A 15,487-nucleotide genomic window follows, 5' to 3' on the forward strand; every position below is an offset into this window, starting at 1 on the left:
ACATAATAAACGAATTGGGTCCATTAAGAGTTATTATTCAAAAATAATTAATTCTTTCAAATAGAAAATTAAACGGCTTAAAGAAAGAAGTAAAAGAAGAGAGAAAAACACTCCTCATAAAACATTTTAATACTTTGCTTTTTCAAAGCTAATTTCATGTGTTTTTAAAGAATAGTTGTGTGCGATATTCATATTAATTTATAATATGAAAACAATTTTTATGAATAATAATAAAATTCGTATTTATAAATATATATATATTTTTTTAATTAAAGTACGTTATAATAAGTTCATAGTACTTGAAACGTTCTAAAACTAAGCGCAAAGCTTAGCAGCAATATTTTTTTTACATATTTAAAATAAAGAAAAAAGAATGAAATATTTAACGTGTAAATGTATAAAATAATAAAAGTACCGTTTCATTTTTTTAATTTAGTGCCAAATGTAAAATATTGATTAACAGAAACGTTTGAAAAATATTAGTACTAACAGGGGAAGCTCCAGAGTACGGAATTACAATATCATCAGGACCGTCTAGGCACTCGAAGTCACAGCATTGTTCACCAGTTAAGAACTTCTTACATTTTTTCTATAAAAAAAATAAACAAAAAATATCATAATTGGTTTAATAAAAATATTTAAGAGACGCAAATCATATTTCAATTTTTAATAAATTTTATTTTTTTGAACATTTATAACAAACACCACGATTTTCCCTTGCTTTATTCGTATTTCATTTATTTACAAAGTAAAAATAAATAAAATATTAATAAATAATAAAAATTACTCTCCAGATTATCGATGGCTCAGCTAATCAGAACTCCCCTTAAAATCAACTTTCTTGGGGGGAAAAAAAAAATTCAAAAAAACGAAAGGTCTTTGAGTAGAAAAATGTATAATATATGAAAAATCCTAAAAAAGAAATCATTCAAAATACTTACACTCCCAGCCAAGCGACTTAAAATCAAGCAGTACTTTTTTTAAGTATTTTATTTTTTTCTACCATTATATGAGATAAAAATAGTAAAACATCAATAAAATTGAATTTTTCAACATCCCGTCTGTTTTCTTAGAGATTTCATCCATTTGGTTTTTAACATATTTTCAATTTTACAATGAGCTTTCTCCGCAGATGAAGCAGGCGATCCACTTTTTCTGAGCGAACCTGGGTGTATCCATCCCTAACAACTAACTAACAACAACTAACTTTAGCATACCTTCAGACAAACTCTAGAACATCGACACTAATAAATTCTAATTCTAATAAATGAAACCCATTTATAACCAAGTTAAAATATTACAATATATTCAGAAACTCTCTTATGTTAAATGCCTTTAATCGTGAAGGAACCATGAATCTTCTTTGATTAGAAAAAATTGCTTATTTTTCTATATAAATTACTGACATTTTAATTTTTAAGATTACCTTAAGAAATACATCATTTTTTAAAAAAATTAAAAAGTGGATTAGTATTAATCCTCCCATTTTCAATATTTAAGAAAATTTTCAGGCAGAGCATCTTACAAATGGTGCGAGAAGTAGAATGGTCGGGTCAGTGTCTATAGAAATACACTTTTTCGTACAGTTTTTGGCGATCACTTCTTATAAAACTGTCCTACCAGACAGTTTAATATAAATCTTAATATTTATAGACGCCAGAGTGTGAGTTATAAAGCCTTCTACGAAAATAAAATCCTAGGGCAGCATAGAATAGAAACGGGCCTGGAAACACCTTATGATAGTCAACAGCAACAACTGAGAGGTCTCTTCCTTACTTACATTTAAAATACCTTGTATGTCTAATAATTGTTGTTATATGTATAAGTACCTTACTATTAGTATAAACGAAAGATTCTATTAAACTCATGAATTCGTTTCAAACTAATATTTACATCTCAAAATCTATCTAACATTAAAGGTCACAGAAGATACTACAAATATAATTGTTAATTGCTACTTTATGAAAGAATGAATGATACGTGAATGATAAGCAAAAGGGCACTAGATGAGCTAATCAAATATACTTTAAATATTAATTAATACGTATTAGGTTTCTTAAACGGGTTTTATATATCAGTACCTCGGAGGTATACAACACTAAGTCCATTTTTTTCAAAAATTTTTTTTTAATGTTTCTAATACGAATTATTGTTTATTATTACCCAACCATCTGTTAAAGTGCATTTGTGTTACTTATTATCCACCAAAGATTTAAGCAAAACAACTCCCCTGGGCTTATAAGTAAGAAAAAACCGCGAAAAACATTTTCATTTGCTCTTTTTTAAAAAATTAAAAATGTGATATAGTGTTTTATACCTCCGAGATACTGATATATTCTTCGAATAACATCTATCTATTGCTTCCAAAACTTTGAATCTATTGAACTTTGTATTCATTTATTTATTTAAAGTTGAATCCATAACATCTAAATTGTCATGTCTTTTTGAAAGTTTTAGAATAAAAGAAAAATTTTAAGAGAGTATAGTAGTTAACTCGCCCTAAAGTACGAGATGTTTGAAAATAATCAGTAAAATCATTTAAACATCAGATAAAATAGTTTAAAAATCAACTTTTTAAATAAATAGTTTTGGAGACTACATAACGCGTTTATTCAAAGAATATTAACAAAAACAGTTTAAGAATAGTTTTATAAAGGTAGACATGTTAATTATCAAAAAGTTAATAATGTACTTTACTTTTAACTAATAGAAAAATATATGTATATATTAAAAAAGGACAAATAAGTAGATAATATAAAAATTAGGGTTAACAAAATTAAACCCTTTTTTCTACATGCAACTTATTAAGTAAATGTTCACATTTGACGTATTGTTCTATGTACAGGTCACGTTCAATAAATAGTGACAAGTTCTAAAATATGTGCAAACCCAGTATGGTTTTAAGTGCGGTAATTGCAGTACCAAAGTATGTGCAATCATAATGTACCAATTTGAAGAAAATAAATACCATCAATTACTAAAAATAAAGCTAATTCTTAAGCAAAACTGAATTGTGTACAAACCAATTACAAAAAAATTCAAGCAATCCGAAACGCTATGTCTCTTAATTTGAAAATAGTTTTAAAGTTAACTACGGTGCAAATGTTTCTGCTTCCCAAAACTAAGAATAAGAGTTTAAAAAATGTACATAAGTGTCAAAACAGATATTGCTATTTTGAAACTATAATCAAAATCAATGTTCAAAAAAGTCTCTTCGATTATGTGACATTGGTATTCCTTACTGAACAGAAATCATAACATAGAAGACTTTTTGAACGGAATTTTCTACAACAGAGCACTACATAGAAGTAACCCTACGAAGAACATCCTTTCTGCTTACTTTACCTATTTACTTGAACTTGATTATTATTCGACTTTATAAAGGTGGTTTTGGATTTCATAATTTGTGTTGTTGTTTAGAGTTATCTTAAGATAAGGTCACTAGTGCAACAGAGCTAATGATTCTTGAAAATAAAACAACAAAGTTACATATTAAGGGATTAGGTCAGAAAGGTTGTCGGGCTACTTTGCTAAATGGTAGAATCTATTCAGAAAAGCCTCCTAAGGTATAGGATTAGTTGATAACTTTTCACAAAAAGAGGGAACCCTACACAAACATCATTCCAAGGTTCCTTAACTCTCAACTTAATTACTTACTTCTCATGTGCGCCTCATTTATTCCGTTTATTTGTTCACACTGTTTCTGTTTGCAATTTCTCCGTATCGTTCAAGAAAACTTTTTTGCATTTTGAAAATACATTAAACTAATGATGACCTAGATCTTGCAACGGCGTGTTGTTTAGAGTTATCTTAAGATCAAGGAAACTTGTGCAACAGAGCTAATAGTTACCTGTACTGTTGTAAAACCAAATAAACGTAAATATGAAATCACTAAACAGCGAATGGATTTCGTGAATTTGTGTAAGCATTGCAATTACTGACAGACAGAGCAATAACGTAAAACTTGAGACTTTGAAACTTGTCTTCTAACCCTTTCTAGTTTAAAAATAAAGCGTACAACGATTTATAACTCAATAAGAAAGACATTTTGTAAGACAAATTTTACCTAAAAATAATGCTCAATTATTAATCTACAGGCGTCTTAGAGATGCTTGAGGGCATCAAAGTTTAGAAAACATTGTGCACAGATAAAAATATTGAAATAATTTTTATACTGTGCTATTTGATAGTAAGACAGTAAAATCACTGACGAGGAATTCGAAGAGAAATGTAAATGTACTTTTTCTCTATAAACTTTTTCAAACCTTTTTTTTTCGTTAAAGGTTCACCACCAACGGCCACATTTTACCAGGTATTTTATAATTATCAATTTAAGGATGGGATTGCTATGTGGTTAGCGTACTAGATTCTTACGCCAAGATCCGAGGTTACGATCCGGCAGCAGGCTTTTAAGAGCTTCTTATAGCTCAGAGACCGGCAATTTATATTATTGGTAACGAGAAAACACGAGCAAGTGATCGGCACTAGAGTGAAAAAAACGAGAAACCTTTTGATGTTGACATGATGCGGTTCAATATAAATAAATATGTGAAAATCAAATCTTATGCTTTTACTGTCAATTTTTTTTTTTTTAACTTCGAATAAATTCGAAAGCAAAGCTTGAAAATAATTAGACTACAATCCAAGCAATTTGATAAAAATATGTAACGACTTTAAAAGCAAATGGGTATTTAAAGAAAAAAGTAGATGCAAGAAATACAATCATTTAACGAAACGACTGTCTATAAGAAGAGATATCCACTACTTCAAAATGCAAAATGGTCCAGGCAGTGTCTTAATAATTCAAGTGTCACAAAAGTTTAATAAAAAGTAAAAAAAAAAAATGTAAAAAAATTGGCTCACGTAGGGAGGGCCATCGCAAAAGATTGTCTTGCACCATAAAGGCTGACTGTGGTAACAAACACAAAGTGAACAAACATTGGGCCCAGGCACATAGAGTAATCCATGAGGCACCAAATTTCCTTGAAAGTCTGTGCAATTTTCTTCCTCTGCATCTACATGTGACAAATCCTTTAAGATAAAAGTGGTTTTGTCGTACAATCATGCCATTTATTTACCTAGTGCCTAATTAATTTCCTGAGCCACAACTTTTATGAAAGTTATGCAAATGATGAATGTCCCGAACGTTTTTGCACTACAAGTACTGGCAGCACTTAAAATACTGTTTATCAATTAACTTTTCGAAGCATCAAACATCTTACCTGAAAAAACAGCAACGAAGTTGAAAGCAAAGTAATAAATACAAATTTTCCAAACAGTGGGAATGCAGACCATAGCAACAGTGATGGAGTTTTGAATTTCAAAAAAAATGATCAAAATCTGACATATCATCAATTACTGTCTAAAGAACCAATTAAATTTGAAATAAATATGAGAAAAAGGACCGTTCCATTTCTCGCTTCGTACTGCCTATCCCTACCACTTTCCCCCAAGCAAGAAACTCTGCATGCAGCTGTAGCTATGCGTCTATTACCCTCAAACCATTTAACTGCCCCTCCCTCCAAAATACTATACCAGCTGATGTCTAACGATATTCCTATAAGCATTCATAAACATCAATTAGATTGTTTTAATTGTGAAGCAATATAATTAAATTAATAAAATATGAGGAAATAAAAAAATATTCCTAAATTTCTAATACTGTTTGCATCAGCTGTTTATCAATTATGTTTTGATAACCACTAGGTTACGTGATAAGGCAAATCTTAACTGAATAACGTTACTGACAAGCTGATCTACCTGAAGTAACCGTTTATGTAAAAGATAATTACAGAGAAGCATTTTTCCCGGCAATATTGATAGCTCACCTGAGAACCTTCACTATTCAGCACTACTATAAGGATAGAAGTTGGTAATCGTCAGGTATTTAAATTTAAACTTGAAATTAAACTGATTAGAGTCTTACATGTTATTTCTCATTTATTAGCCAACAGGACAGGAGAGTCTAAATGATCTATTGAATTACTGGATTTCTTTCCGCGACTTTTATTTCATAACGATTGGTTCTACCATTATTAACCTTCATGGATATTTCTGCGCATAGTAAAGTCAGTTTACATACAGAATATACTTGTCGAACATTAAACGACATCTGTAGTATATTTCACCGGGAACATCTTTTCCCTCACTTCATGAAGGAGTAATCCTATCAAGAATTACCTCAATATCGTTGATTTTAGAAAGTTGTAGCCTGTATGTTCTATGTTTGTTTATTACTCCGCTTCACTTTCTTGCTGAAGAGACACAAGCAACATCAAACTGGTAAATCATGCTCTGATGATAAATGAAAATCCAAAAAAGTAAAAACATGCGTCCTACGACTACTGAAAATCAACGATCTATTCTTTTAACTAAATCACTTTTCAATTACTATAGATTCTTAGCGTCGACTTTTTCAATACATGTTCCATTACTACTACCAAGTCTAGGACTGGTCACTTTTATTTTAGATTTAAATAGGGTTACCAACTGCTCTTTTTTGGAAAGCACAGTCCTTTTTTAACACCTGGTTGTCCTTGTTCTTTCTTAAATTAGGAAAGGACGCCTTTTGTCCTTTTTTCAGATATTGTTCACACAAATCTAAATTTTATTGTATTTTTTATTTAAGTTCTGACTTCTGAGACTTCTCCATTTGAAGTGTTGTTTTACTGTTCTAACTGAACTGAAAAGGTCAACAGGATGTAACGATGAACTTTTCATGAATAAGTATGTAAGATATAAATGTACCCAGGCCAGATTACAGACGGGGAGAGGGGACTTTTGCCCAAGGCCCGAAGCCGGAGTCTCTGCATGAACATCTAAAAAAGAAAAGGAAAACGAATGATATATATTCCCGGGCCCCAAAATCCTGTCGACGGCCCTGAATGAACCTAACTTTTTAGGGTGTCCTTTTTTGGAACTTTGTAGAGTTGGCAACCCTAGATTTAAATTAACGATAAAATAAATCCTTCCATTAATCCAATTCTTCGAGTTCGATCTGCTAAGAAACTTTGTATATTCAGCAAATTATTTATTATTTGTAAAACTGGGTTAAACTATATATAAAGGTATACATACAGTTGGAGATGATCCTCGAAAAATACAAAACTGAATAAGTAAGTCTAATAAAAGAGCTCAAAAATATTACAAAGGAAAGTTATATTCAGCAAATATGTAACATGATATACAAAAAACTACAAAAAAAGGAAAAGAAAAAAATGCCCATCATTTCGTGCACTAAAAATTATTTTGCTCTCCTGACTTATTAAGAGTGCTTCATTGTTTCTTTGTATGTCTAGATGCAACCGAAGTTCAGTACATATGCACAAGTCGTTTGGTTAATGGTCACTGCAGTGTAGTTCCTTTTGTGACCCTTAAACTACACGTAGGAACAAAACTATACTTTAACCCACTTCACAAGCACGAATATAAGAATTTGTACGGCTCATAAAATTCAGTCTAAGACTGTTCACAGTGGCAAGATTTCTTCTAAAGTTATGAGAAGTCTAAATGATTAGAAAAAAAAATTCATGTTTAGAGAAAACGTTGAGCATAGCACAAAGAGAATGTTTCACACCAGGATTTTTTTTTTTATTTCAGATTCAATTGGCTAAGAAGCAAATGGTAATTTATTTGCGAGGTTTTTGCTAACAGGTAAGTAGAAAAATATATGTTTCAGACAAATTTACACTTTGTATTCACAATGATAAAGTAAGTTTTATTTTCCAGTTTAATTATGGCAATCTGCCTCCCATGTTTCGTGATTCCGTTTTTCCTTTTCATTTGGCGTTTTATACAGCCATGGATATTAATGGTTTGGAATTCTGAGAAAAAATTACCAGAAGCTGAGCACCCTAAAGTTACAAGTACTAGTTCGAGTACACCCAGCTACCCTATAAAAGCCACCAATACTGAAACTGAAAAAGAGGAAAAAAAAGAGCAATAAATTATGACCAGAGTGTACTGTTTATTTTTATGAAACTTACTTATTATTTTGTCACAATGATCAAATACAAATTAATATGATTAAAATATCTTTCGTTTTTTTTTTTATCCCTATTAATCCTTCCTTACAAAATCAGTAATCATTACAAAAAAAAAAAGTTCATTTAAGAGAGAAAAGGTAAAAGAAAATAATGAGGTCATAATTTCTAACAAAAATTGGAATTATTTTATTTTTCATTACAGTACATTTTTCTTTTGCTTAATTAAAATTATTTAAAGGTAAAATTTATGACAACAGAATATAAAAAAAAAGGTATGGGAAAAATTCAAAAATCAGAGTTAAAACATTACTTCCGTTTTATTTCAAAAACGAAAGATTAAAAATCAGTCACTTTGTATGGGTTTTAAAATTAAATTAATTAACACTCTTCAATTCTACTTCAAATACTAATGTACTATTAGGAGGAATTGCTGGTGGCGATCCTTTCTGTCCGTAACTGAAACAAAATAACATGAACTTCTACTATTGGGTAAACATTTCCTTATAATAGGGTACAGAAACAGATTTATAATAGAAGTATGAAGAGTAAATAAATAAATAAAAATAGTCTTGCTATACGTACGCCATGTGTGGTGGGCAAGTGATCAATCTTTTGCCACCAACTTTCATTCCTACAACACCAAGATCCCATCCCTTGATTACTTCACCTTTGCCTACACGAAATTTAAAGCCTGGCCCTTCTTTTGTAGAGTCAAATTCTTTGTTATTTTGTTTAAACCTACCAATATAGTAAACACTAGCCTGTAAGAAATCAATAAAAGCATTTGAATTAATATTGAACAAATTTTTTTCCTATTCGCCATTGAATAATTCCATTATAGGAAAACCAAGAAATAAAAGTTTACTTTGCTGTGTGGCCTGAGATTAGTTTAAGAGAAGTTCTGGTCCTACATTATGTGAAATGATCGGAATGTATCTAGAAATTCGGATGATTTTTTTTCTAGCCATTGAAGATAAAATGTCATTATTTTATTGTACTTATAGAATATTTAATTGCAATCCAAGTGTTGATTTATTAATAAATGCATATTCATTTCCGAACCGTAATTTCAAATGTTGAGGCAAAGAAAGTGAGCCACAAATTGCCCTTTTTTTTAATCAAAAAAGCATTCTTGCCTTAACTCCAACAGATCAATTCTACTCTAAACTTCGCTTTATCTCAACTTGCGGATGTTAAGTTAAGAGTGAATGATTTATACTTGGACTAAATTCTTTCGTTGCGGAAGAAGTAGAAAAGTTAATTTGAGGATTTAGAAAGAAACAATGAGCTGATATACGGAAAACTTTTGCACCAGAAGAAAAGCAATTAAGAAGCACCTTATATGGTGCTGGACTAATGAAAAAATAACTACTAACTGCTTTAACGGTAAAGAAACATAAGGGCAAACTTTAGACAGTCTCACTCCACAAGCCATCAATTGCATAAATAATAATAACGAATTATTATTTTTCGTTATTTATATGATTCGAATAAACTTTTACAAAGCAGAAATAGAATAGCAATGTTCAAATGAGTTAAGTGAATCCAGACACTCACCATTTTTCCTGCTTTACATATAGGTCCATTTCCTACTTTAATATCTTTAACCGTAACACCTCCATCTAATGTTTTTTTAGCATGAGGTTCTCCACCTTTCTTAGCATTAGGTGATTCATCTGTAGATTTGTTTAATTTTACATTACTACCAGGGGTTCCGCCAGGAGTTTTATCACCTTTTTTCTTATCTTTTTTTACCTGCGTTTCTGGCGAGAGACCCTACAATGTTTTAATCGATTAATTTTACATCTAATGAAAACAGTAACAAAAATTTTTTTTTCCAATTAGAATTATTACTATTTAGTACTAACATTTGGTGTTTTCTGCTGTTGTTTTCCTTTATTCTGTTGTTTATTCAAATTAGGAGTGTTTTGTTGATTCTGTTGCTTATTCAAATTAGGAGTGTTTTGTTGATTCTGTTGTTTATTCAAATTAGGAGTATTTTGTTGTTTATTGGGACCTTGCTTCTGTTGCTCGCCTTGAAGTTTATTTTTCTTGTTCTTTTTCACAGGTTGCTGGGGTTTGGAAGGCATTTTATTTTCTTCATCACTTTCATCCTCATCTTCCTCCTCATCGTCGTCATCGTCATCATCATCATCATCATCATCGTCATCATCATCACTTTCTTCTCCTAAATTCATTCAAATGTATAAATACATGCATTTTTCAAGTGTCAAACTTCATGCATGGATAAACAATTAGAAACCTTCTACATTTAGATCATTAAGATTTTTCAAAAGGTAGGTGTACTTCCCACCACCAAAGGAGTAGGTTTCATTTCTATACTTTTGGGAGAAAGTTCTTTTCAACCAAATATTCCATCCAAAGCATTAAACTTGCTTTTATTTTAAGAAAAATAGCTGTTAATTAGCAAACTCCGATTATCAATTTTCTTAGAAACTTATCATAAAATTAATAATGTAGTACAATTACGTGAAGAAATTATTTAAACTACATGATGATTTAAATTGAATAATAATAGGAACAGATTTTAAATCAAAAAGACTCAAATTTCATTACTATGAACATTATAACACGTATTTCTGCGTTTGTCTGGAATGCTACTTCTTCCAAGGGAAAAAATATAAGGTCATGGCACCCGCATCTTTTTTAGCACTGCCGGTTCATAGACAGTCTTTGCAAACATCAGTCCATCTACGACAGTGAGCCTCAAGAAGCTCCTAGGAAGGGTAAGGACCAACTGCTGGATTCGAACCCAGGATCTTCTCGTTGGAATCCAGTAGGTTAACCACTTAAATAATCCTAATCCTTTCCATTAAAGATTGTTAAAATATTAAATTCAAAAATAAATAATTTGATAAAAATGAGGTTAGGTCCGATATTGATAACAGTGGTGTGGATAGTGCTGGATAATGTCCCAGAATATGTCCATCCCAGCATGAATTTTTGTATATTCCAGACCGATTTTCGATTCTACATAAAACTGATTATCTTTGACGATGAATGAAAGTCCGAAAGCGATCAAGAATATCAAAAACAAGAGTGCTAAGACGATTAAAACAAACAAAATAAATTCTATAATAGAAACACTAATGGCTTAAAGTGCACATACAAACTCAGGAAAAATGCTTCAATTTAAACTATATCTCGTTTTTTACTGATATAAATAAAACACGAACTGCTATTGTCAATAAGTAAGGAAGGAGGAGATTGAGATAGAGGCGGAAAACCCATGTGAGCCTGGCCAACAAACTTCCCTAAAAACTGTAGATCGCTTCAAAGCATTTTTTTTTTTAATATTTAGTATTTTGACGTTCACAATTGTATGAGAATCCTGAAGGAATGGACGTAAGTGTTTAAATTATATTAATTTATGTTTTTGTTCGAAAAATGTACTACAAAATTGCCAAGAATACAGATTTTGTGTGTATATGACACACTTAAAAAATAAAAGTTAGTTGAATATTAAATTTAAAATGAATATTCTACCTTCTAGACCCATGCTTTCATCTTCTATATCATCACACGCCATGTCATCATCCTCATCGTCTGAGTCATCAGTGTCTACCAATGAAATAACTTTTGAAATTGAAATTCAACATACAACCATTTTTTCTGTTTACTTTATTTTAACTAATTAATTTACTTAAAAGAATATAATTATTAAATATGCTATTATTGCAAAAATGTAAAATGTTCTAAAAGATCTAAAATTTAAAATATATTTTAGTAATCTTGTAGATTAAAAAAAAAGATTTTAGAAAGTTATAACATTTAAAAAGACTAATTTTTCTACGCTTTAATTACCAATAAAAATGAGAATTTTGGAAGACAAAATAGACTTAAGGGATCATAAACGTGACACTCTGGAATAGCTTTTAAAAGAGGCCTAACGTCACCTCTAAAAAAAAACGTATAAACGAACAAAATATGGAATATGGTATTCATTGGAAGAAAGTATTGAGATATGGCAAGTTCAAAGGACATCCAGAGATGTCGTAACAGTAATTTTTCTTATTTTCTCCAGGCACAGAAGCTAAAATCCAATCAAACAGGCATATTTATTACTGTAGAGTTTCAGCCTCAGATATCCAAATATCTGAAATAGCCTTTTTTAAAAACCTTGTCAAGGATTAAAACCTTAATTACTTTAAAATTACTTTTTTTAACCATCTCTACCATTCTAAAATTATTATAGAGGAATTGTACAGGCCCTGTTGACTTATTCTAGGTTTTATCCATGGTTTTTTCAAACTTCAGCAAAGCAGAAATGTTATTTAATAGTACACAGGAGACGGATATTATATCCCGTGAAGTTAAAACGATTAGTGGAAATAACAAAGTGGGATGATATTGTGCCCATGATGGGTTGTTTCGAATCTCCTCCAAATTTCAAAACAGGAATGCTAAAGAAGAAGCCCTAGTCTAATCTCCATGTAAAACCTTGCCACTGAAAAGATAGCGAACTGAAGTAAAAACTAAGGGACTATTAACTATAAATCAGCGCCGTTACTTGTATTTGCTCACGAAGTGGACTGTAACAGGCTAACGAGCAACGGCTTACTAAGTTTGAATGATAAATTCTCCACAGAATCTGCGATTCTTTCAGCATAGTAACGTCTTGGAGAAGGAGGCCCAATCATGACCATTATAAACATTTGAATGTGCAGCAACTTTTGGCCTGGCTAAAACAGATGGACAGATCACAAAGCCAGGATGAACCCTAAGAAATCCCTTGCATGATGCTGTTAAATGAACATTTTGTACGAAAGAGAAAAGGGGTAGGTCAAGAATGTTATGAGTAGACAGAATAATTGGACACAAGACAGCTACGATAAGCGCAAATGGAAGGCGGCTGCTAGAGTTAGACAAATCGAGTAAGTAAAAAAAGGTCTAAATCTCTGAATCGGAATAACTATGAAATCCAAGCGATATCTACTAAAGTTTCTTCATCATTTTAATTCATAACACCACTTGCAAGACACACGCCAACCACTTGATGAATAAGTGTTCTCATATTGTGACAAAACAGATAATTTTGACTAAAACTAAATTCAAAAAATTTGTCTAGATTCATCACTTGTTCTAACTTCATCACGATTTAATAATTAACTCGTGATACTTCAGTACAGATTGGTTCAGACTTTGGTTTTAGATTTCTTTCTTTTATCGGCCTTACTGGGGACAGCTAGTATTTATACATTGTTACATAAAGCCTGTATAGATATACTGGTTTTTTATAACAAACAAATTGAAACAACTGCCTCTGTAAACACAAACAACTTAAGCACAGCATGATTCTAGAATCTTGTAAACAATGCATTTGTCCTAATTGTAAATTCTGTTTTAAAACGAGTTGATTTGTGCACTTTTAGGTTCCTGTCAAATAAATTTAGGCACATATAAACAAGATGGCTATTTATCAGCTTTCTGGATAGAATAAGCGACAAAGTCAAGTACTAGTAATAGAAGAAGTTAAATAAGTTTCAGAGAAATCAAGCATCATAAAGAAAATATCAAAATTACCTACTAAAACCTTTTTTAATGACATTTTAGTTAATAAAATGCTAACCTTCATCAATGTTATCTGTTTTTTTTTTTTTAGGCTGAGGACTTTTTAATTCATCTATCTTTCTTTTTCCTTGTAATCCGTTCAATTTCCCTTTTCCTTTTGTAACTTGCAATTCTAAAACAAAAGTATAACTTAATACATGTGGATTATGACCATTTCTATTGGAATTACGTTAAACGTCTAATTTGACTATATTCAATTTTGATCCTTCAAAATTGTGATGTACCTTCGTTTTCACTGAGTTCATCTGCCTCATCCTCAACTTCATCATCATCTTCCTCCCCTAACTGTTCTAATTCATCATCTTCAGCAAGGTAACCTGTGCGTATATTTATGTTTTTTAAAGTGACCAAATAATTTATAAAGCATAAAATACTCGTTATAAAAGTTAAATACCTGACAAATGAACTATTCCATTGCCTTTACAATAAATAGTAATTCTATCACCAGTCATAAAATTTAAATCTAATGGTGATTGCATAAGTTTATTTTTTTGAAGATTACATAGAATAAATGATCCGTTAGTTTCTACTTCATCTAGTAAAACACTAAGCACCTCATTATCTAAAATAATTTAATATGGTATAAATAAATTATTATTGAAAAAAGACCTGAATTAATTTTCTAAAAGATTAATTAACGATTATTTCCACAAAACAGTAAAATCATTCAGCGTTTACTCAAGGTGAATTGGGTTCGAATTCCAGCTGACATGATTGTCTAATAACTATTAAAAGTAATCCTCTCAACATTGCTAACGCCAAATAACACAACAAATTTAGATTTATATTAGAACTGATTAACTTTTATTTATTTATTAGTTTTTTTATTTTCTTTCCAGATAAACACACTAATAAAATTGATAACATGTTACTAGTAATATTGTAGTAATCTTTAAATTACTTAAGTATATTTTAGTGATTCAAAATTCTTAGTAATTAATAATTTGAAATTAATTTTACAATTACCTGATTTGACTGATGAACAGTCCAAAGCTGCCATTGAAATATGGAAAGACCTATCAACAGTGGTGGAATATCGTTTTCCAGGCTCCAAACGAAGACCTGCACCAAAACATCATGTTTTTTTTTTAAAATATTTTCTGTGTGGATACGTATTATTAATTCAGCTAGAATGATACCGCGATCCCGTTAAATTCCTAAATTTTAAACACATTACAATTCTTAGAATTAAAACAAATATTTTAATCTGAGGCCTTTATGTCAGATTAGTACGTTAACAATGTAAGACTGAATCTCCTTAACCAGAATATTTTTTTAAAAAAAGTTGCTACTCATAAAAAAATTAATCATTCCCATTGTACCAGAAGCATGTACGTACCTTTGGTATTTATTTAAAAAAAAAAAAAAAAAAAAAGAGTAAAAAAATTGTTAGACGATTTTAATTGAAAAGTGAAATAAAATTTGTGGCCGGTACGATAACAGTAATATGACGGTATAATTACGATTCAGTGTTTGTAAATAATAAAAGTTTCTTTTTATTTGAAGAATAACTTACATATTAACTTATCAATTACGTTATTTCTGTAGAATCGCTGAAAACCACATGGTTTTACTTAACAACTACGTAACACTAATTTCGAATCTTTGAAGTACTTACCCCAAAACATTTTTACAGAGATATTATTTTTTTTAAAAAAATGTAAAGTTAGATTAGTCAAGTTTTGTAAATGATAAAAACGTGCTCAACAATCTAGACACAATGACACAATCGCTAACTTATGAACACGAGATGTGAGACGCTCTAATATCGGGTCTAAAAGCAAGTTTGAGCCTCAATCTAACCATCAGGCAGAACAAGTTGGTACTACCAACTTTACGAAAAAAAATCATAAATGTTTCACTTTTTTTGCTGCTTCTTTAAATTTATTAAATTACTACGAGGTATTAAA

General features: G+C 30.5%; 2 protein-coding genes and 1 long non-coding RNA gene across 4 annotated transcripts in view; 1 reads left to right on the forward strand and 2 right to left on the reverse strand.

Moving 5' to 3' along the window:
• LOC141451523 (uncharacterized) overlaps window positions 1–5,492 on the reverse strand; it is a 36,606-nt gene extending 31,114 nt beyond the window's left edge. The window contains exons 1-3 of the mRNA XM_074122961.1: window positions 5,223–5,492; window positions 4,864–5,015; window positions 491–589 (exon numbers count right to left, since the gene is read on the reverse strand). Of these exons, the coding sequence (XP_073979062.1) occupies window positions 491–589; window positions 4,864–5,015; window positions 5,223–5,352 (381 nt within the window). The 5' untranslated portion in view covers window positions 5,353–5,492. The remainder of the gene's footprint in view (window positions 1–490; window positions 590–4,863; window positions 5,016–5,222) is intronic.
• Window positions 5,493–5,622: 130 nt separating this feature from the next.
• On the forward strand, window positions 5,623–8,033 carry LOC141450913 (uncharacterized). The gene is made up of 3 exons (XR_012456434.1): window positions 5,623–5,883; window positions 7,600–7,653; window positions 7,729–8,033. It is a non-coding gene; the product is annotated as an uncharacterized lncRNA (long non-coding RNA).
• A 114-nt stretch (window positions 8,034–8,147) lies between these two features.
• Fkbp39 (FK506-binding protein 39kD) lies at window positions 8,148–15,394 on the reverse strand. 2 transcript variants are annotated; one of them, XM_074121795.1, is made up of 10 exons: window positions 15,196–15,394; window positions 14,544–14,639; window positions 13,972–14,139; window positions 13,802–13,894; window positions 13,576–13,689; window positions 11,493–11,567; window positions 9,854–10,173; window positions 9,543–9,761; window positions 8,568–8,746; window positions 8,148–8,441 (listed from the first exon to the last, which is right to left on the reverse strand). In XM_074121795.1, exons 1-10 carry the CDS (start codon window positions 15,203–15,205, stop codon window positions 8,360–8,362), a joined length of 1,356 nt encoding a protein of 451 aa, XP_073977896.1. In that variant the 5' UTR covers window positions 15,206–15,394; the 3' UTR covers window positions 8,148–8,359. The 2 variants fall into 2 exon arrangements, with proteins under 2 accessions (XP_073977896.1, XP_073977897.1); XM_074121796.1 differs by lacking the exon at window positions 11,493–11,567 and having other exon boundaries at window positions 15,196–15,386.
• Window positions 15,395–15,487: the final 93 nt, after the last annotated feature.

The sequence above is a fragment of the Rhodnius prolixus genome, unplaced genomic scaffold (genome assembly GCF_049639745.1).
Source record: "Rhodnius prolixus isolate KJV_2025 unplaced genomic scaffold, Rpr scaffold_8, whole genome shotgun sequence".
Lineage (NCBI taxonomy): Eukaryota > Metazoa > Arthropoda > Insecta > Hemiptera > Reduviidae > Rhodnius > Rhodnius prolixus.